Source organism: Musa acuminata, chromosome BXJ1-8 (assembly GCF_036884655.1).
Source record: "Musa acuminata AAA Group cultivar baxijiao chromosome BXJ1-8, Cavendish_Baxijiao_AAA, whole genome shotgun sequence".
Taxonomy (NCBI): Eukaryota; Viridiplantae; Streptophyta; class Magnoliopsida; order Zingiberales; family Musaceae; genus Musa; species Musa acuminata.
In genome coordinates, this window is record NC_088334.1 from 3375061 (window position 1) to 3395738 (window position 20678).

The following is a 20678-nucleotide window of genomic DNA, read 5'->3' on the forward strand; positions in this document are numbered from 1 at the left end:
ACCCCCTTAATCTTGGATAAGATCTTGTTCCTCTCTTCTTTAATGGTGACATGTAGCTGTACTGGGTGGTCCTTGCAGCTGCTGTTCATGCTTCTTTGTCAGAGCTTAATGGCTTTGTTCTTTGAGAGAGCAAATGTGTTCTTGAGGATTTTTTGAGATAGAAAATGTTTTCTTGGGGATTGTGATTCAAGGGGTGTTTGTTCTTTGCCTTTTCATTCTGGAATCTCTGTTCTTGGTGTTCTTTTTTCCTTTGATCGAGTTTGCTCTGTCCTTCTGGTTCTCAATTTGCTGCCGCAGATTGTCCAGAGTCTTTCTCGGTTCTTGACGTTCTTGCCTCTTTCCATCCAAGTTTTCTTGAGGTTTTAGATCGAGCGGTAGCTCTCCGCCTTTTGATTTGGCTTTTATCTGCGACATGTCGTTCAGGTTCTTCGTTACTTGTTGATGTTCTTGCCTCATTCGATCGAAGTTCTTGAGGGTTCGGATCGAGCGTTTGCTCTCTGCCTCCTGATTTAGCATTTATCTGCAACATTTATTTCAGGTTCTTCATCATTTCTTGAGGGTGTTGATCGAGCGTTTGGTCTCTGCCCTGCGGATTTGCATTTATCTGTCACTTATTGTTCAGGTTCTTCATCAGTTGTTGATGTTTCGATCAAAGTTCTCGAGGAATCCAATCGAGTGCTTGCGCTCTGCTTCGTGGATTTGCATTCTGTGCGATATAATCCTCGAGGACTTCGATCGAGCATCTGTTCTTTTCCTTTGCGTCAAATCTTGAGGACTTTGATCGAACGCACTGTCCATTTTCTCGTCATCCCCTTCTCCTCACGATTCAGCTGAGCAAGAGGAGCTCAAATCAACAGGATTTCATGCTTCGGATTGCAACCTTGTAGCTGCGATCTGATTTGTCGAGCCATGGTGACAGGTCGCTCGCGCATTCCTTCGATCGACGATGGCGAGCCGAGAAATGGCGCTCCTGGGAATTCACCTCCTGCTATGCTGGGCCGCGGTCTCGGGAGCAGAGTACGCCAAGTTCAAGGATCCGAACCAGCCGGTGAAATGGCGCATACGAGATCTGATGCAGCGGATGACGCTCGCTGAAAAGATCGGTCAGATGACGCAGATCGAAAGGAAGGTGGCGACGCCGCAGATCATGAAGGACTTCTTCATCGGTAACCATCTACTCGAGTGCTTGTTTCAGCCACGGCCGTAGACAAACTTTCTCGGACCATTCCGGTGCTGCAGGTAGCGTGCTCAGTGGTGGCGGAAGCGTTCCTGCTCCTCGGGCCTCTGCCGAGGCCTGGGTGGACATGATCAACGAGTTCCAGAGAGGATCGCTGTCGACGCGGTTGGGGATTCCGATGATCTATGGGATCGACGCTGTTCATGGCAACAACAACGTCTACAATGCGACCATGTTCCCCCACAACATCGGTCTGGGAGCTACGAGGCAAGTGTCGAGGAATCAGCAAGTAGGTGTTTGTCGAAATGCCACCTGAACTGCGTGCTCTGCAGGGATCCCGAGCTCGTGAAGAGGATTGGAGCCGCGACCGCCCTCGAAGTCAGGGCGACGGGCATTCCCTACGCGTTTGCGCCATGTATTGCGGTAAAGGACGAACACGAAGCAGCATGCAGCGCCGTGATCACCCTTTTGATCTGATGTTTCTTGTTCGCCACCCAGGTTTGCAGAGATCCGAGGTGGGGACGGTGCTTCGAGAGCTACAGCGAAGACCACAGGATCGTGCAGGCGATGACGGACATCATCCTCGGCCTTCAGGGAGACGTGCCCGAGAACCACGCCAAGGGCTTCCCTTATGTCTCTGGAGAGTAAGGCTTGCGGATCTCTCATGAAAGTTTATGGAGCGCGGTGGCTTGAGGTGGTACGTTACGTGATGCGTTGTTGTTGTTGTTGTTGTTGTCCTGATGGAACAGAAGGAAGGTGGTGGCCTCTGCTAAGCACTTCGTCGGAGACGGCGGGACACAGAAGGGGATCAACGAGAACGACACGATCATCGACCCCAACGGGTTGTTCGGCATCCACATGCCTGCCTACCTCGACGCCATTGCCAAGGGCGTGTCCACCGTCATGATCTCTTACTCCAGCTGGAACGGAGTCAAAATGCACACGAACCGCGACCTGATCACGGGCGTCCTCAAGAACAAGCTGGGCTTCAAGGTAAGCCCCGTGAAGCTTTCAGCTCCCTCCCTTTCGTGTTTCCGTGGCTTCGTTGGCGATGGGCTAATTCTCCTCCCGGAGATGATACCAGGGATTAGTGATCTCGGACTGGGAGGGCCTCGACAGGATCACAAGCCCGCCCGGCGCAAACTACACTTACTCCGTCGAAGCTGGAATAAACGCCGGTATCGATATGGTCGGTAACCTGCACGCGAGCTATTCATCTCCTTGGCTCTGCTTCTTGACTCGTGATTCTTTTGGCAGGTGATGGTACCGAAGAGGTACAAGGAGTTCATCGGCAACCTGACGTTTCTGGTCAAGAACAAGTTCATCTCCATGAGCAGAATCGATGACGCCGTGAGGAGGATCTTGAGGGTGAAATTTGCTCTTGGCTTGTTCGACAAACCGCTGGCCGATCATAGCTTAGCTGATCAGCTCGGGAAAAAGGTGATCACTGCTCTCTCTCTCTCTCTCTCTGTCTCTTGTTCCCAGCCGGAAGCAGAGAGACACCAGTAAATGATGCGTCTCTGAAATTGAAAACAGGAACACCGGGAATTGGCAAGGGAGGCCGTAAGGAAATCGCTGGTGCTGTTAAAGAATGGGAACTCTGACGACGGCCCGCTGCTGCCGCTGCCTAAGAAAGCCCCCAGGATACTTGTGGCAGGAAGCCATGCCCATAACATAGGATATCAATGCGGCGGATGGACCATCGAATGGTACGGCGGCAGCGGAAGGATCACAGCCGGTGCGTACTCGTCGCTGCAACACCTTCTCCTGCACTAAAAACACACTTGGATGCTTGTCTGAATCCATCTAAAACAAACTTGCATCTATTCATCTATATTCTTCACAAGAGTAGTGCTCTGCAGGCACCACGATACTGGAGGCCATCCGATCCACGGTGGACCCGGCAACCGAGGTGGCGTTCTCCGAGAACCCCGACGCGGACTTGCTCAGAGACCACGACTTCTCCTACGCCGTCGTGGTGGTCGGAGAGCACCCCTACGCTGAAACCTTCGGAGACAGCCTCAACCTCACCTTGGCCGCTCCTGGTCCGACCACGATTCAGACGGTGTGCGGCGCTGTCAAGTGCGCCGTGGTTCTCGTAACCGGCAGGCCGGTGGTGATCGAGCCCTACCTTCCGGTGATGGATGCGCTAGTGGCCGCTTGGCTGCCTGGTTCAGAGGGCCAAGGCGTTGCCGACGTCCTGTTTGGGGACTACGAATTCACGGGAAGGCTACCCCGCACCTGGTTCAGGTCTGTGGACCAGCTTCCCATGAATGCCGGTGATTCGCATTACGATCCCCTATTCCCCTTGGGCTTCGGCTTGACGACGGAGGAGCCTCGCATCAGCAACATGTGAAACTCCTCGATCATCAGTTCATATATATATATATATATATATATATATATATATATATATATATATATATATATATATATATATATATATATATATATATATATATATATATATATATATATATATATATATATATATATATATATACACACACACACACACACAAGCATAAAAAAATGGATTCATGTAAAGAAAATAGAAAGGAAATAAAGTGACGGGCTCAATTAAAAAGAAATGCATGCTTTTTAGGCGCCTCATTTTAGTTACTTTAGACAATGGTATTCCTTACAGATAAAAAAGAAAGGCTTTTTCTTTTATGGATAAAAAGGAGACTAAACCAGTGAGAAGCTAAAAAGAAACACGGCTTTACAACAACATTTACAAACTCACTTCTCCGAATTCTTCCTTCAAGTGCTGCCTTTGAAGGTATTCCTCTTGGCAAGATGTACATCTTTCTATCTCTTTGAATAGGACAGGTAAGGGTCCTGAGCAATGGTTAGAACATCAGGCCTTTCCGCTTGATTATATGTCAGGCACCGACGAATCAATTCCTGACGATGTGACCAAAACACACAAGTTAATTGGCTGATTTTTCCCTCATTTTTATGATGAAGGGCATGTGAAACTTTCACGTGGGATGGGCAATGCACTGTAACAGCACTGGGTGAAATAATTAGCATGAATCTGTTTAATAAGAACATTGACATTGTTTTCTTAAGCATATGACAGATGTTTCTGCCAAACAAGTTCTCATTTTTGTCGCATGCTGATTCAGATTTGAGAACGTACATCAGGAGGTAAACATTTATATTGTAATGGAATAGGAGCAAGGTCAACCGAATTAAAGCTGGAGATGTCGAGGAGAGGATATTATATTGCAAGATGTAACAAAGAGATAGATCAAAGAGATAGATGTAACAAAAGGATGAAGGATCAGCCAGCATAACTGGATTGGAAACTTTCTTTTAACATCAGAAATGTTCAAGCCACCAAAATGAAGAGATAGATCAAAGAGGAAAATTGAGCTCAGTTGCCTCAACTATGGGAGTCAACACGTACAAGGCAATGATTCTTGCAACAAAATAGAACTAAAAAGAAAATATTCAGCTTTTGGACTAATTCAAGGGTAATAAGAGAATTAAAGTCAAGGATCTCCATATTTCTTGCTTATGGATTACATGTGGATAATAATGTGAATAACACTACCCTGCATATCATCGAAATATGGGGATAGATGGGTGTAAAAGAAGTCATACAGATTGGCTAGAAAGGAACGATAGGAAGTATACAGCTAATTTTATAGGTCAAACTAAAATTCCAGTTATTTTTCTTCGACAGAGAAAAAACTGCACAAGGCAATATACTTATCAAGAAAACAAAATCTTACCTTTGCTTCAATTGAAACAGATGGCTTCGAAGGAAATTCAACTTTCCGTGCATTGATGATGGTGTCTTCACGAAGAATTCTCTCCTGGGTTTGGTCATGTCCAAAGGGGCGTCTACCAAAAAGCATTTGGTATAAAATTACACCAGCTGACCAAACATCCACCTGTGTGATAAGGGCAACAATGGTTCTTGTCAAGCATCTAAGATAAGCTATATAAATTACAAAAGATATCTGGCATGCTACGATAAATTTAGTTGTGGGATTGCCTTTATAATGAAAAAAATATTTACATTTCCATGCAGTCTGCTAATTTGTCACAATTAGTTTCATCTATAATCATTACATGTAATTAAGAAAAACTATATCGTTTAATCAAATCCAATCCATACAGATTGCAGCAAGATTGCCTGGATCATAATGTAAGAAAACAAGGACTTGTGATCTGATTAATTATCAAGTGCTTAAGTATCATCACAATTTAAAAGCTCATACTAACTAAAAACTACTTAAATAGATAAAACTGCATCTTTAGCTTTATTGTAATGAATAAGAACCCTAGAGATATTCCTACAAGAATATCTCTTGGTTCATACCATGTAATATTTTATATTATATGACCACAAATGTACCAGCATATGTACTTGTAGATCACTCTATGGATAGCCGATATATTATCCTCGCATTGACTGACCTTTGATGATATTAGTGGTGTCTTGCTGAGTTCAAAGCATTCTGGAGGCAAGTACCTGCAAACATGCCATGATGTACTTGAGTAAATCGCATGCTAGGTTATAGACAACATTTCAATGCCAAAAAAAAGTCACTATCAAACGGTTACAGAGATATTATATCCTTTGACATGCTTAGGTTAGGTGTCACTTTTTAGGGATAGATGGAGCCATTGATAATGAGAAAAGTTACAGCAGCAAGTCAAAGAGTCTACACAAAAATCTGATGTAGGGCTAGAAAAAGAGGAAGATAAAGGTGAGGGAGGACAAATGAACTGCCAAAAAAAAAAAAATGAAACCGTGGTTTTCTCATTATGTTAATGCTACAATGTGACAGAAGAAGATAAACAAGGAGACATCATTAAATTATCTAAAATTTATCAGCATCCGTGGTTTTTGACTAAGATGGCCAACAAAATATTCCATTTCACTATTACTAACATGGAAAAGGCACAGATCAGCCTCCATGGTTTTTGACTAACCTTGTTAGTAATATTTTGTTGGCCATGGAATCCTTTGAGAAAATTGTGGTAACTCATGTATTTAGAGAAGCCAACCAATGTGCCCATTGGTTAGCCTCAAAGGCCAATAGTTGTAAAGTTATTTCTTTGTGAAATCAGGTTTTCCTCCTGAGTTTCTTGATGTGCTACCCTCTGATGAACAGGGTTCTGGGTGTATCAGACTTCTGAAGCAATATATTTTGTTTTGTCTTTTGGAAAAGAAAAGGCGTTCTATTTGTCATAAAACAAAAATAAATAGTGAATGAAGATGAAAAAGTTTCTAGATTCAGTTATGTTTCCCTTGTATTTTAAATATTTCAAAGTCTCAACCCTATCAAGTAATGATGTGTCTGAATAACTTCGAAGTTGAATTTAACTACAAAAGAGGTCCTATGTTATCACCGTGCATAAAGCTTTTGTTTGATTTTGAATCTGACACCCAACCTCATATCCAATAATAATCGGATTTGGAGTGACATTAGGATTCTATAATTCCTCATCATTCAGGTTTCGATCTTAGGTGGGAAAAATGGATTTGTGAAAGTTAGGAACTTGTTTCTTCATTTTTCCTCCCTTATTCTTATTTTTATTCTATCTACCTTCATATGATCTTTATGCCTATCTAATGCTCTCTTGTTACCTTTTCAACTGCAAAACTGCAAAAACATTATCTTTTCAGAAGTATCATGTGTATTTCTCAGTAATCAACTTTAATGCTTTGGAACATGTTCCTAGGTTGCTGGATTTTAACCAGCAAGTTTTAACTGTATTTAATTGATCACAATCATCAGGATTTTTTTCTACCTGATTTCATAGAGATGGAGAAAAGACAATATGCTTTTAAAATTATATTTCCATATTTTTCAGTGTTCATCCTTGTACTGCAGGCAATACTACCCTTTTTCTAGGTAACTCAAGTGCCAATATCAACAGCCATCTAAATCCTATGCTAAAACACGAAAAATTACTGATGACTTCAAAATCATTAGCAATAACTTCCAGAAAAAATAATGGGCACAGAAATAAAAAAGAATTTAAGCAGAATTGAGAAGTACACATTAATAAAAAAAATTCACCAAAGAGCTTGACGTTAACAGGTAAACCAAGACAAGGAGTCCAACAAAAGATGCATCTTAATGCAACAGAATGTAAGAACACATCTCAAGAAAGTGAAGAACATTGTAACCTCAACTTGATTAGACAAATATATGCATGAAGACCAAGAATTAAGATAGAAAAGTGAATTACGTATAGAATTTAATAAAAAGAATGCCACTCACCAATATGTTCCAGCTCCTTGGGAGGTAAGCTCCATACCCTGAGAACCAACATCGTCCTCCACTATTTTGCTTAGGCCAAAATCAGTCACTTTTGCTACACCAACCTCATCAAAGAGAACATTACCAGGCTTCAAGTCATAATGAATGATTCTTTGAGGCCTTTTGTTCAAGTAGATCAGCCCATGAAATATCTGAACAATTATGATTCTAGCTTCCCTCTCAGGAAGAATTGGTGTTGCCTTAAGGACAGCATCAAGATCTTTGCCTGAAGAAAACATAAGAAAGCAGAAAAAATGGCAGCATAAGAATAATATTGTCAACTGGCTAGATGGCTAAAATTTCTGTTGTGCCACTTCAATTTTGACACATAAGTGACCATATCACATATGCATTATTGTAAAAGCACTATCAACTCTAAACAGCAGTTAAAGATCATAATACACGTTCAACATGGCATGATCATGTATGGAATTTATACATTTAGAGATTAAGAGAAATTTTTGCTTCAGGGTAACTTCAAGTATATAGATAGCTAAGAGTTCTCTTTGACAATAAAATAGAATGAGATCATAATTAGATATGATGGGATGCGACAGTATCAAATGACTTGGGTGCAAGTAATATTAAGGTCTACAGTTGACATCATGTATCTTAAGATGCACATGGTAGGCATTGGGTCAACAGACATTTTTCCATATAATGAATATCAGTCCAAAACCCATTTCAGTGACTTGTTGGACTAATAATATACCTGTATACTACTGCCTGATATCATAGAAAAAATATTTTTACAAATAAATACCAATCGGTACTGAGCTATATAATCCGGCAGCATTCCTTGATCGGACCAGTAAATACCAATCCAACATGATATCATGCTAGAAACACAAGAAATAAGAATGAAGCATAAGTCTTGTATTGTATCTAAAAAGAGCGAATAAATAAATGATATTAAAGGAAAATTATTTACCGCTGCAATATTCTAAGACAGTGCAGAAAGTGTTGTGGTCAATCTCAAAGATATCCCATAACCTCACAATATGGGGATGCACCAAAGTCTTGTGTATGTTGTATTCACGAATTGCATGGCGTATGTAACTTTGCTTCTTTTCTTCGCTCCACTGACCATTCAAACTATGAAGCTTGCATGCAACATATCTATTCTCCACCAGATCAAATGCCTGCTTCAAAGTTTGCACTTCAAATCACTGCAAAAGAGTTTATACTCACGAATGCCAACAGAAGTAAACCAAAAGGTTGTCTCTTCTGATGTGGTAGGCCTCATAACCACCTTTATGATAAGTATCTTACATCATGGTAAATTTACTATGTGCTATGGAACTACAGTTTGGTAAAAAAGGTATCAAAATGTACCTTGTAGACCTCACTAAACCCTCCTTTCCCAAGAAGGTTGAGGAGAGCATATCTTTGGTTAAGAATCGGAAAATTGTTGAAGCGCGAACCATCTTCATCCCGTATCCGCTTCATTTCCCGTATGAGCCTTCCCTTTTCCAGCTCATAACGATCCTTCTCTTTCAGATATGTTTCTTCTTCCTTGGATAATATAAGAGGAGAAATAAAAGATTATCAGGGATACCATGACTAAGAGAAACCTCAGGCTTAGGACAACCGCATGAAGAGTGGCTTGCATATCATAATCACATATAGGGCAGGAGCTCACACGCTTGATGCTTGCAAGGCGAGATTTAAAAATCTCATCATGTACATGAAAATCTTCATCTGATATGCCAGTTTCCATGTCACTGCCATCACCCTTATCTTCATGGAAGAAGAATCATGATATAAGCAATTAAATGAGAATCACATCATACTCTAAACAAATTAACATGAAAATTTCTGGAATGTTCAAACACTACCTGTATGTTTCAATTCTTAGGATACACTTCGCAAAATAGATTCAAAAGAGACATAGATTAGGCTTATTTAGGTCTGAAATTTGATTCATGTCAATTCTTTGTTTGGCTTGCTTATAATTTTCAGTGAATTCCTGAATACATTTGTTATGACTTGTTAATTTTTACTGGTTTTAGGGAACTTCAGGAAGCTTATTCCAAGTAACATCAGCATGGAAGAGTCCTATCTTAGGTAGTTTAGCATAGGAAAATTATTAGGCCATTAAAATCTGATTTTGAGATCTAGAAAGTCCTATGAAAAGCCACCTCAAAAAATCTTGAAAAGCAACGAGTGTTAGGACTTAGAATTTACATTTATCAAACACAGGTGTAATCTGTTCGGTACAAGATAAGAGGCTATGAAAACCATTATAGTGAGACAACACATTATAGAATTTTACCAGACTGTCGTTTTTTAAGTGATTTCCGGTGCCTCTCAATAGATTCTTTCATCTCCAACAAAGACCTCTGCAAAATAGTGAAGATGATGAAGAAGGCAATAAAACTCAAAATAAAAATTGATATCAGAATACTTTTGTGGCTGAATGACACAAATCTATGCAGAGACATCCATCACAAATAGTTATGCACATCACCTCCGCTAAAGATACTGAAAGTGTGGTTCCTATATTTGTTAATTGATTAACATACATAACAATATATCCAAGTGTACACACCTTTGAAGACATTTTCACATGCAATAAACTAGTAATTAAACCAGATAACTTTAAGGTAACTATATGCCTCTTATATATGCATATGTAACTTATACTAACCAGCAAACTATAAAGCATCATTATGCAGAAAACTTTTTAGACATTGCATCACCTAGACAAATAAAGCCATGTATTTTATAGAACATAAACAAGCAATGCTTGAAAATAAATAGCAGAAAAAAAAGCATTTTCAATATGAAAATGCCTAATAAACACATAGATAAGAATTGCTTGAAAAATGATTAACAGAAAAACTAATTCTCAAGATAACAATGCCTCACAATGACAAACAGCTGTGTTAATTAAAAAAAATGTAATATAAAATCATAAATATAACCCCATTAATGTTCATTGGGTCTTTTTTTAACATCATTAGCAGGACTCATGTGCAGAGTCATGATCTCTGCTCCAGAACTCCATCTATATATTTCCTACCAAACAATATAGTTGAATTGTTCTAGCACAGACATACTAACATGAAGATTTATGCATAAGTTGACACAACATTGTGGTAGGATGCAAATACACGCAATATTCCATGTATACTTTGACATGCAAAAATATGAGCTCACAAGAACTTACAAGATGAGCATTAAGATCCTTCAGTGCCTGACCATCCTCCCAACCCTCAGAAATAATGGTTCCAGCTCTACAATCAGCAGAAAAAACATCAGAAACAAAAAAGGGTATTTGCAAATTTCAAGTATTAAATACAAGCATGCTCTTATCCATGAGCATAGGGACAGGATTTATGTGCTCACACCAACAAGACATTCTGAGAAGCATTACTATGGAGATTGAGTGTTTCATATCTTAACAACGACCATCAAGACTTGTCCAATTTAAGACATCAATGAGCTAAAATTTTCCCTTCTACTGTCAACTCTGCTTTTTTATAATCTACTCGGATTACAGAATAATATATCAAATTGTACCTAGAAGAATCTATAAAAACATATACTAACAGTATGTTATCCTTTTACTACAAATGAATGGGGATGAAGGTTGGTTTTCTCGAAGAACTAATTTTATACATTAACTTAAAGGAAAAAACCAAAAGCTTATTCCACAGGAATCAAATTGAAAAATGAATTTTTGCACAGATTTGTGAAAAGTCCATATAAGGCAATTATGTTATATGCTCATTGATAGTGGAGTTTATAGAACTTCATATTCTAGAATACAGTTGATATAGCAAGGAACAACCTAGAAGTCGAGTGACAACAAAAAAGTAACTGGCTTTGGCAATCTTTATATTATTGCATCAAGCATATGCATAGCTTCCTCGTCCATTAGAAGAATTGGTGATCAGCACCTTGTTCCCCATTAATGAGGAGCAAGCATGGCTAACAAATTGTGAACCTATAATTACTTTCCTCTAATAGTATCCCATATTTATGGAAAGTTTATAAGTTCAAATAAATAGAATGCCTTTCAGACAGAATGTGCTATCTTAAATTCAAGTTAATGACTGGTTTATACTAGATCAATCAGGCAATTTGCTAACAATAACATCACAAAAGGTTAGCTAACAGCCCAGAACATTTAAAATTGTTATCAGTATATGTCTACTGTCTACTGATTTTCGTTTGCTGATTACAATAGAATAAAATGCAAGAGCTTGGAATCTACCTCACAACACCAATATTTCCAAGCCTAAGAGATTCTTGCCGTATCTTCATCCTTGCTTCTTGCCTCTCTGCCTTTGAGACTGATATTAACAGATCAGATAGCACTTTAATCCGCTGCATTATTTCAACCAAGGATGATGCATATAGTTTCAGTGAAAAGTTTGAGTCACTGGTGTGGTTAGAAATAAATCAAGAAAATGTGCTGCATTATCTACCAAGAAATAGGGCTATTAAATATAGCAATGATACTTACAGGTTATAAACAAATAAGTCCATTTTTTCTAAAATATGCCCATCAGTCTGTATGAATTCCTCACACAAGTATCCTACTAGTGTATGATTTACAACCCATTCTCTTTAGAGTCCCTACCATAATTATGATTTTAGGTATTTTTAAATTGTTCCAGACATGAACACCAAGAAGAAAGCACCAAATTTCAAAGCCACATGATATGGTTGCACATTTTTGAGCAAATACTCTCTGCATGTATGCAAATGCAATAGAATGATCTTGAATTGTATGGTGAATAAGTTATCTCTAGTTTCAGAACATCAGTAATTCTGGAAGCATACATTGTACAGTATAAGTAAAAAAAGAATAACACTGAAATTTTGGTAAAATCATGAGGTGCACCTACATTAATATATTTCTTTTTAATAAGATACATTTAAGATTCTTTAGTCAATTCAAAGATATAATAAAGAAAAATCTAGAATTATTCAAGCATCTTAATTAATGATAGACCATCATCATCCACCAAAACTCCTAGTCCCTGATACCAAGTATCATTTTGGCTGTTTGCTATAAAAAATCAACTATTTAAAGTCCTAACTGCTTCTAATTAGATTGAGCTCTGACTCTAACTAGTTGAAGAACTTCCAACTATGATTCTAGAACGGTTTTAACTTTTAAGAACTTCTCACTATGGTTCGTCTTACCGGTTCGTACCGGTGTACTGACTAACTGTTGGTACAGTACATATAGAGCATATCGACACATGATATATGAGGATGTACCGATGTACCACCTGTACCAGTCTCCTATCAGATCGGTATGTACCGCCCATACCGAGCGGTACGTCATGATACGACGAACCTTGCTTTTCACAATCATAAGAATATATCTAAAATAGCTATTAAGCACTTTCCTTGTATTTTAGATCTGTATTTAAGTCACACTATCAGATTCCTAAAGTAATGTTTTTCACAACCTAGTAGATCCTTTTCATACGTCAAATAAACACCAGATGTGCATTGGGCCAAAAAGTTCTTACAACTAAACATGCTAATGTCATTGCTTCACATCTTCTAAAACTTAATCTTTACAGCACTTTGTTAAACAATTCTGTTAATCAAAATTAGTATAACTGATGACAGAAAATGACTCCAAAATACATAATAAACTAAACCCTTGAATGACCTCAAACAAATCAGAAAGTTGATGGCATTACTTGTAATTTGATTCTTAGTTCTTATTCACAGCAAAGAAGCAGAATAGAATAGCCAACTAATGCACCATAATCATCCTTTTATAGAATGAATAGTCAAAACAATTCCTTGTCTCATGTTAGGACAATTATTGCAGTAATGTCTTCTTAAGGCACATAGTTTAGAAACACATTATTACCAGTATAAGATTGGCAAGTCAAATCATGTGAGCTTTCCTTATATCTTAGGCATCAACAAACGGATGGTATAATCACAAAACAAGGCACCTTCTTTCACATTTAGCACATTTATACCACCAATATCTTAAGTAACATATTTGGAAACAGGATTTAAGTTGGTGTACTTTTGGTAACTCAATCAAACAGTCTTGTTTATTTCATAAACACCAATAAATAGACACAACAAGAAAGTTTTCCCATCACTGGATTTAGAAGCTAAAATGATTTAAATCTGACTTAACTAGCAAACATTTTAGGTGATTGTTGTAAGTTGCAACATCTTTAGAAGAACTGTTTTTGCTTTCTAGTTGCAGTAACCTTGTCCATCATCAACTTAGTTCACTTGAGTATGACACATTCATGTGATGATCTCAAGTTGTGCTTAAGGATATAGGTATATTGACCCCATAACTTAAGACATTCCCTAAAGGCCGTCCTGACTTTTCCTGATTTTGAAGATCAAAGATAGTAGATCTTAATGATTTGGTATATCAGAAAAACCCTTCTGACCAATTAAGATTCAGGAAATGCTGGTCAATGTGACCGACACTAATGCAATTACATGTTATTTGGTCCATTCAGTAGCATAAAAGTTACTGTAGGCAGAAATTCCTGAACAAAAAGAGCAAAATGCATTTAATACTTTATAGCAAAGCTAATGTCTGTATTCATTAAAAACATATCTTAATTCTGATTCAAGCAAGACCTTATTAACTAAGCAAGAGGACATAATCAAAGGTTTACATATATGTTTAACTCATTGCAAATTTCACAGAACAGGGATTTGAAATTTTGATGTTACAACAAGAAGATTCTTAATGACCTTGCTTCCCAATTCACCATATTGACAGGCATAGCCAAAAATCAAGTAAGAATTTAAACCATGGTTATAACTGAGATTGTTTACTTTATGCTTCATGTCACCAAATTTATGATGTTTAGCGCACATATCAAATTATTGACAACTAATACTATAGTATCATTTTTTTCTACAAGGAACAATGTCAGGATTACACAAGTTCAGATATAATGAAACCTTTGTCTTCGACTGTTGATCACGGTCTCTGAGCTCTTTTAATTCCTGTTTAAAGATATTTGCAACAGAGTTAATGCCCTCTTAAAAAATGACAAATCCATGGTATACAGCCAATACATCAAATAGTTTGTACCTTTTCCAACTGGTGGGAAAGATGACGATAGTCAGATGCTTCTTGACGTGACCTGTTTAACTCTTCCTCCAAGGTAGCAATTTTGCCATGTAACACAGATATTTCCTCCTGTTCAATTAACAGAAGCTTATTGGATAAAAAACTGTAATTAAGATTTAAGAATACGAAAAGGAAAAGACAAGAAATGCACCATCGCCAAATTAATTATTACATCAATATGAATATCTTTGCACCAAAGATGTAGCATGCAGGTAGGTTGACAAGAGTCTAATCTGTTACAGCTGATACCATTAACCAGAATTTAAAGGCTTATAAAATCAACCTGAAATAACAATCCCATGTTATATACTATTTCTAGATGGTTTGACTTTTCCTATAAAATTATCATAATAGTTTGATAGTGGAGGTCTATCTTCAAAAGCTATAGTGGAGTCTCCCTTCAATCGATGAAATGCCCCTACTAGACCATTGAAGAGATAATCATCATACATGTGAACATTAAGCATCAAAGATATAACTCTAACCTTTTCATCTTAAGATGATTTGGTTCCGTAATGCTCAAAGAGGATAATAAAATATGAGTGATAGGGAAGTATAAATGCAATTAGATAGTGAAGACAAGCATATGAAGGCAAACTCACAACATAACTAAAAATCTGAGTACATCTATTGTGCACAATGCATAGTTGACAACAGATATTGAAACACTTAACCATGTTAAGCACGTAAATCATGCAGTTCATCCACTGGAATTGAATAAGATAAATAGATACTGAGGCATAATTGCAGAGAACATAGAAGATTGTGTTATATTATCATGGGAAAAGAATAAATACAAGAGTCAAAAACCTGTAAAGCAACCCTCTCATCATTTCCATGTGGAACGTTTGACCAATTTTCCTGCCAAAAGATGAAATTACTTATCATCCTAAAGCACCAGTGCACGAAAGTGAGGAAAAGAAGATCAGCATAGAATTGTTAGTAAAATGATCCTTAAAAAATGACTTTTTTCACTTGCAAAATGCTATGCTCAGGGTAGAGTGTGAAAGAAAAAACATAATTCAATGCAACAAAGTTATTCAGCATTTATCTGGCCTTTACATGGAAGGGCTATTGTCCACAAGTATTAAGGTCTTATTTTATATTATTTTAGACCATCATATCATGCCGGGTTGGGGAATCAATATAACCACAACTCCGGGAACTTCTGTTTTCAGAGGAAATTACACAATACCCACCACTGGTTGGCCGTTCTCATCATGCCTATTTATGATTCAAAGAGTAACACTTTACCTGTGGTCTCCCCTTTAGCATCCCCATCCATCAATACCCACCGGAGGTTTTGAGATCATCAGCTAGAGTCAAGTGACATAAATAAAGCCCCAAAACCCTCTTTCTTCCCTCTCGTCCAGTCTATTCCACACTGATCAGTTTGGGAATCGAACCATCATACAAACAAATTGCATTTCATTGAGATGTGTACACAATTTTCTGCAAACCAAACCATCACACAAATCAACCAGAAATTAGAACATACAAAACTGTAACCAAGCCAATTCTGATTTGCCTTGCATAATTTCAGCAGAAGCATCATCATAGCTTCAAAGTTCAAACTATGATTAGTAATAGTCAGCATCATAAGATCCACCAAACTAAGCATCAGTTGTGCCTCACACATGCCACTGTCCTCCACCAAGTAGTCACTCAATTCATCACCACCCCTACCACCACCTCCTAGTCATCTCTAATGACCCCAAGAACAGCGATAACCTCCAGGAAGCTATCGATGGGATGGTGATCACACAACAGCATGGCTCATCCATGTTAAAAACACAGTTGAAGTAGAGGAGATCCCTGGCAGGAGAAGCAGTGGATGGGGATGGTGCAGTGTGATAGGAATCATAGAGGAGCACATAATGTATGTGAAAAATAGGTCTCAGACTGAGGAGTTGACCATTCTCCCTGCGATTGTACAAAGACTAAAACACTCATGCAAATAAATCATTTTGGACCAACATGCATGGTTATTTTGGTCTTCTAAAGAATCTCAAATCCTCAGATGCTAACAGTGGAAGCTTGGTGCTACAAGGAAGATACATGTGAGCAAAGTTATACTCCACTGTTAGGCATCATGAAAAACAGTCAAACCACATGTGGGTATTGTGTGATTTACCCTAGATATAGCCTCTCAAGCGGTGGCAAGTGTAAAAAGCTAATTGATACTTAATACAACATTAACAAAACAATAGTTATGATCAACCTTCCATTCTTTAAGTATCAGGGTAGGTTCTAACAGATTCTGAGTAGTGGAAATGCAATAAAAAAAAACCATGAATATTACATTGCACATAAACCAAATTTTATGGACAAAAGGAGGTGGTAATTTAATAGAAAGAATTTTAAGTAATCAAGAAAATAAAACCTTGTTTGGAGGGTTCTCAAGCTGCCCATTTGAGGAATTAATTGAAGAGGTTGAAACTGATCGCATTTGATCAGATGTCTTTGAACCACGACCCCTGCCTGTTGATGGACGACCTCTACCACGACCTTGCTTTTTCTTATTTGGGTCATCCAAATTTCGTCTGATCTCAAAATTCTCCAAGGTCTTAATGCTTCCATTTGTTGTCTCCTGAGCAAACATCATCATTAAGAATGTGTTATATGAACAAGAAATATAAAAGATAAAGCAACAAGATGTTGGGGACAATGACACTTTAACCTAGAAACAGCGACACAACTAGTTGATCCCAACTATACTGGGGACAAACTGACAAAGAAACAATGATACTTTCACATTCTTTTACAGTTAATTGCCTGATACTGATGAAAAGCCCCAGAGGCCACAGAGAAATATAGCCATGTGATGCTGGCCAATTGTGCACCCCATGAAGCGCAAATTCTTTGATCAGATTAGAGAAGAAAAAAGTTTTTGCAAAAGTACAAAATTAAGGCAACCAAAAGCCTGAAAACGTAAGAAGGCATTAAGCAAAGCCAACAATTTTATAATAATAGCATTTGTAAGAGGTGTGCACTAATGCTGTTTAGAACTTGTGTGTGGTTACAGGATCAGTCAGTTTATTGACTCAAGAAATGTCAAACAAAATCTTAAAAGTCATATATATGGTGAGAAAGAAAAAAGGCACTAGACTCTGGAAGGTAACTAAAGGATGCTGCTCATGTATGACGGAGCAAAGAATTAACTTCCTCATCTAACAAGATTGCTTTCTGTCACTAATTATAGACGATAATTACATTGTTGTCACCATCAACTACTACAATGGGCTAGGATTGTGACCGCCTACCCAGAAAAAAATCAGTCTTACTAGCTCTTGCAGTACCTATAAAGCAGCTGACATCTTGGCAGCTTGATATTATGCACAAACTAATATCGGAAATTCAAGATCATTTAATGACTCTCTGGAATTGAGAGCTGAATCAGGTAATTGATCACCGTGGAGGTTTAGGATGCTCCAACTGAATCTTACCACAAGGCACAAAGTATTGTTGCTTCAAATCACTCAGACCTTTTTCTATAAGCTACAAACTGAAACTAGACAAATACTCCCAAATAAATTGTCAACGCTGCCAATAAAGGCACCCAAAGAATCAAAACATAAAGCATTAAACTTGGAAAAGGGAAACAGTAGATATCTATCTCTAAAAGATGCATCATTCGTACAGAAGAAACTTGGCATATTAAAGTAAAATAATATCTGTCGACAGAAACTGAGGAAGAAAATGACACTACTTATTCATCATAGCTTGTGCAAAAACAATAACGATAATTTTATTAGGGGTGTTCTCTTCAAAACATGAGTCAAGCATGACAAGCGTCATCTGATTGGCTTCTACCTTGGGAAAATGGAAATGATAGCTGTATGGGAAAACTTAAATTCAATACTTGGAGGAAAGTATGGTCCAGTTAACAAGCACAAGGTGTTGCCAAACATAATTCTCATATGTTACTGTGTGATAGTTAATAAAGTTTATTTTTTATACACACTAGATTAGGATAACAACAAGAACAAAGCTAAACTTGGATTTACACACATGAACATAGTCTTTCATTAAAAGAAACAAAAAAATGGCAATTACTTGTGAAGTAACATTGACAATATATGTCATTGGCAGACATATTATCACCTTAAAGGCAAATATTAAGAGCAATATCTAAAACAAGTAAATGCAGTTGATAGTACAAGTAGTCCATATAGAAATTCCAATGATTGGTAGCAACGAGTAGGAGTACAAAGTGCAATAGAGACTAGGATGCTAATTATCATGTCCTCAGGAACACACTATGAAGATGAAGCAAATGGTAAACATTTTAATCTTGCGCCTTAAAATTAATGTGGAACATTAGATCAGCATGCAGCTCTTGTCACCTACCAAACTCATGGCTGGCAAGAACCAGAAAAACTAAGGGGCATCTTATTGGCCAAAAACCCATATTTGCACACAAATCCATTATTAGAAAACAAGATCACCTTAGATTGCTCAAGATCCATATCATGGTCATCCTCTTGAAGTCTGTGCCGCTTCTGAGTGTTGTGTTGTATCAAAAACTCACCACCATTCTGAACATTATGAACAACAGACACTGATTATGTCAACAAAACCAAGAAATCTTCATATCATAAATTATAAGCCTACATCATGACAAACCTGCAAATTTATAAACCATCATAATGTCCAACAAACTCATCTAGTTCACCAAACATATGCGAAAAATAAAAGGGTTATCAACACAAACATGCTTCTAATATAACTGGAAACCAACAAAAGGCAGCACTTACAAATTTCCAACATGCACTAACTGCAAAAATCATAAACAGAGTATGGGTGCAACTAATTATCAACCCAGAAACAAAGATGAAATGATCATCTAACAGAAAAGAAAATTAACTTCAAGAATAAAACCTGCTGAGACAGCAAAGTAATTTCATGACAAACAACACAAGAAACACATTATCAACCAAACGAATTATAACTAAACAAAGATAAGAGGCTAAAGATACTTCCTAAAAACAGTACAGGAAAACTATAACATAATGAAAAGCAGCTTTTCTGAGTTCCGACGTCCACTAATGCAAGGGAACATAAATATAGTGCAGGCACAGACAATTATCAACTTAAAAACAAACATAGATAGATAATATTATGAAAACAAGGATTCAATTTCATGAACAGAAGCTATTATCATGGCCAATTAATTTAATGACAGACCCCTAAAGAAAGGATGATCATCCATGTTTCAAGAAAATACATAACTTGCAGCTTCAAATAAATGTTCTTAAAAGCAGTACGGGGCGAGGGCTAACGTCATCATCAGAGGATGAGGAGTCGGGCAACTCCTCTTGTTCCACGAATTTAATCGGAGGTGGGGGAGCAGGCTGCCACGCCGACTGAATTGTGAGCGAGGAAGAGCTCTTTCCGGCCATGCGAGCCTCCAACTTAGCCAGCTTCGTCGGAAGGGATGGATCGGAGGGGCTCGAACTGGAAGACAGTTGCATAACTATGTCATCCGACATGGCCGACCGCGTCAAGAACCCCAAAACCAGCGACCCGAAACAACCCAATAAACGGATCCACGAACCCTAACTCAGATCATTCCCGATTCGAAATCCGGTCACCGATAACCCTAATTCCTATCCCGCCGCCCTCGAAAAACCCGATCAAGAAAAAGAGATCACGAGGAGTTCCGAGAACCGCGACCCCGATTCTATCCCACGGAGCCCCTCGGGATGCGCTGGCGCCGCTACCATGGGCCGGGATCGGCCTTCCGGCGGGCGAAAAGGAGAATAGGGGGAGCGACGGAGGGAGTGAGGAGCGTTTTGGGAATATACTTTTGTTTTGGTGGTCGACTGAGATTGTGTGTCTTCTGTTGGCTTTCTTTGTAAAAGGGAAAGAGGACGGGAAACTCACAAGCCACTTCGAGGAGAAGGGGAAGAGACTGATGTGAGTTGGGGAGGAAGCGGCAATCGGACATGAGAAGACATATGGATTCCGATTTATTATATTATATTTATTGAGATCGATAAGTAATTTTTTTAATATTAATATTTAAAAAAATATATAAAAATCTTTGAACAATAATGTATTAAATTTTAATGTTTGGTTATTTGATAAATATCTTTATCTCTAAATTTTGATG

The 20678-nt window shown here is 38.1% G+C and overlaps 2 protein-coding genes across 3 annotated transcripts; one reads left to right on the forward strand and one right to left on the reverse strand.

Moving 5' to 3' along the window:
• The first annotated feature begins 11 nt into the window (after window positions 1-11).
• On the forward strand, window positions 12-3570 carry LOC103994336 (uncharacterized). Of its 2 annotated transcripts, none has more exons than XM_009414660.3 (9): window positions 12-1166; window positions 1240-1444; window positions 1510-1600; window positions 1676-1821; window positions 1927-2170; window positions 2262-2366; window positions 2435-2617; window positions 2714-2915; window positions 3040-3570. In XM_009414660.3, the coding sequence occupies exons 1-9, from the start codon at window positions 947-949 to the stop codon at window positions 3531-3533; spliced, it is 1890 nt and encodes a 629-aa protein (XP_009412935.2). In that variant the 5' UTR covers window positions 12-946; the 3' UTR covers window positions 3534-3570. The 2 variants fall into 2 exon arrangements, with proteins under 2 accessions (XP_009412935.2, XP_065050892.1); XM_065194820.1 differs by having other exon boundaries at window positions 3030-3322.
• A 187-nt stretch (window positions 3571-3757) lies between these two features.
• Window positions 3758-20487, reverse strand: LOC135680700 (serine/threonine-protein kinase TOUSLED-like). The gene is made up of 16 exons (XM_065194821.1): window positions 19846-20487; window positions 19012-19101; window positions 16947-17153; window positions 15374-15424; window positions 14525-14632; window positions 14392-14436; window positions 11690-11802; window positions 10640-10706; window positions 9743-9809; window positions 9110-9207; window positions 8803-8982; window positions 8399-8609; window positions 7429-7693; window positions 5612-5666; window positions 4921-5082; window positions 3758-4084 (listed from the first exon to the last, which is right to left on the reverse strand). Exons 1-16 carry the CDS (start codon window positions 20053-20055, stop codon window positions 3989-3991), a joined length of 2025 nt encoding a protein of 674 aa, XP_065050893.1. The 5' UTR covers window positions 20056-20487; the 3' UTR covers window positions 3758-3988.
• Window positions 20488-20678: the final 191 nt, after the last annotated feature.

Bases quoted from the DNA above. Each gene is read 5' to 3' on its own strand.
- LOC103994336 (XM_009414660.3), top strand. From the start codon at position 947: ATGGCGAGCCGAGAAATGGCGCTCCTGGGAATTCACCTCCTGCTATGC. The intron at 1,445-1,509 runs GCAAGTGTCGAG...CGTGCTCTGCAG, and splicing joins ATCGGTCTGGGAGCTACGAG to GGATCCCGAGCTCGTGAAGA. The intron at 2,618-2,713 runs GTGATCACTGCT...AATTGAAAACAG, and splicing joins CTGATCAGCTCGGGAAAAAG to GAACACCGGGAATTGGCAAG.
- LOC135680700 (XM_065194821.1), bottom strand. From the start codon at position 20,055: ATGTCGGATGACATAGTTATGCAACTGTCTTCCAGTTCGAGCCCCTCC. The intron at 7,694-8,398 runs GTAAATAATTTT...TGTTTTCTTCAG, and splicing joins TGTCTTAGAATATTGCAGCG to GCAAAGATCTTGATGCTGTC. The intron at 4,085-4,920 runs GTAAGATTTTGT...TCACATCGTCAG, and splicing joins CTGTTTCAATTGAAGCAAAG to GAATTGATTCGTCGGTGCCT.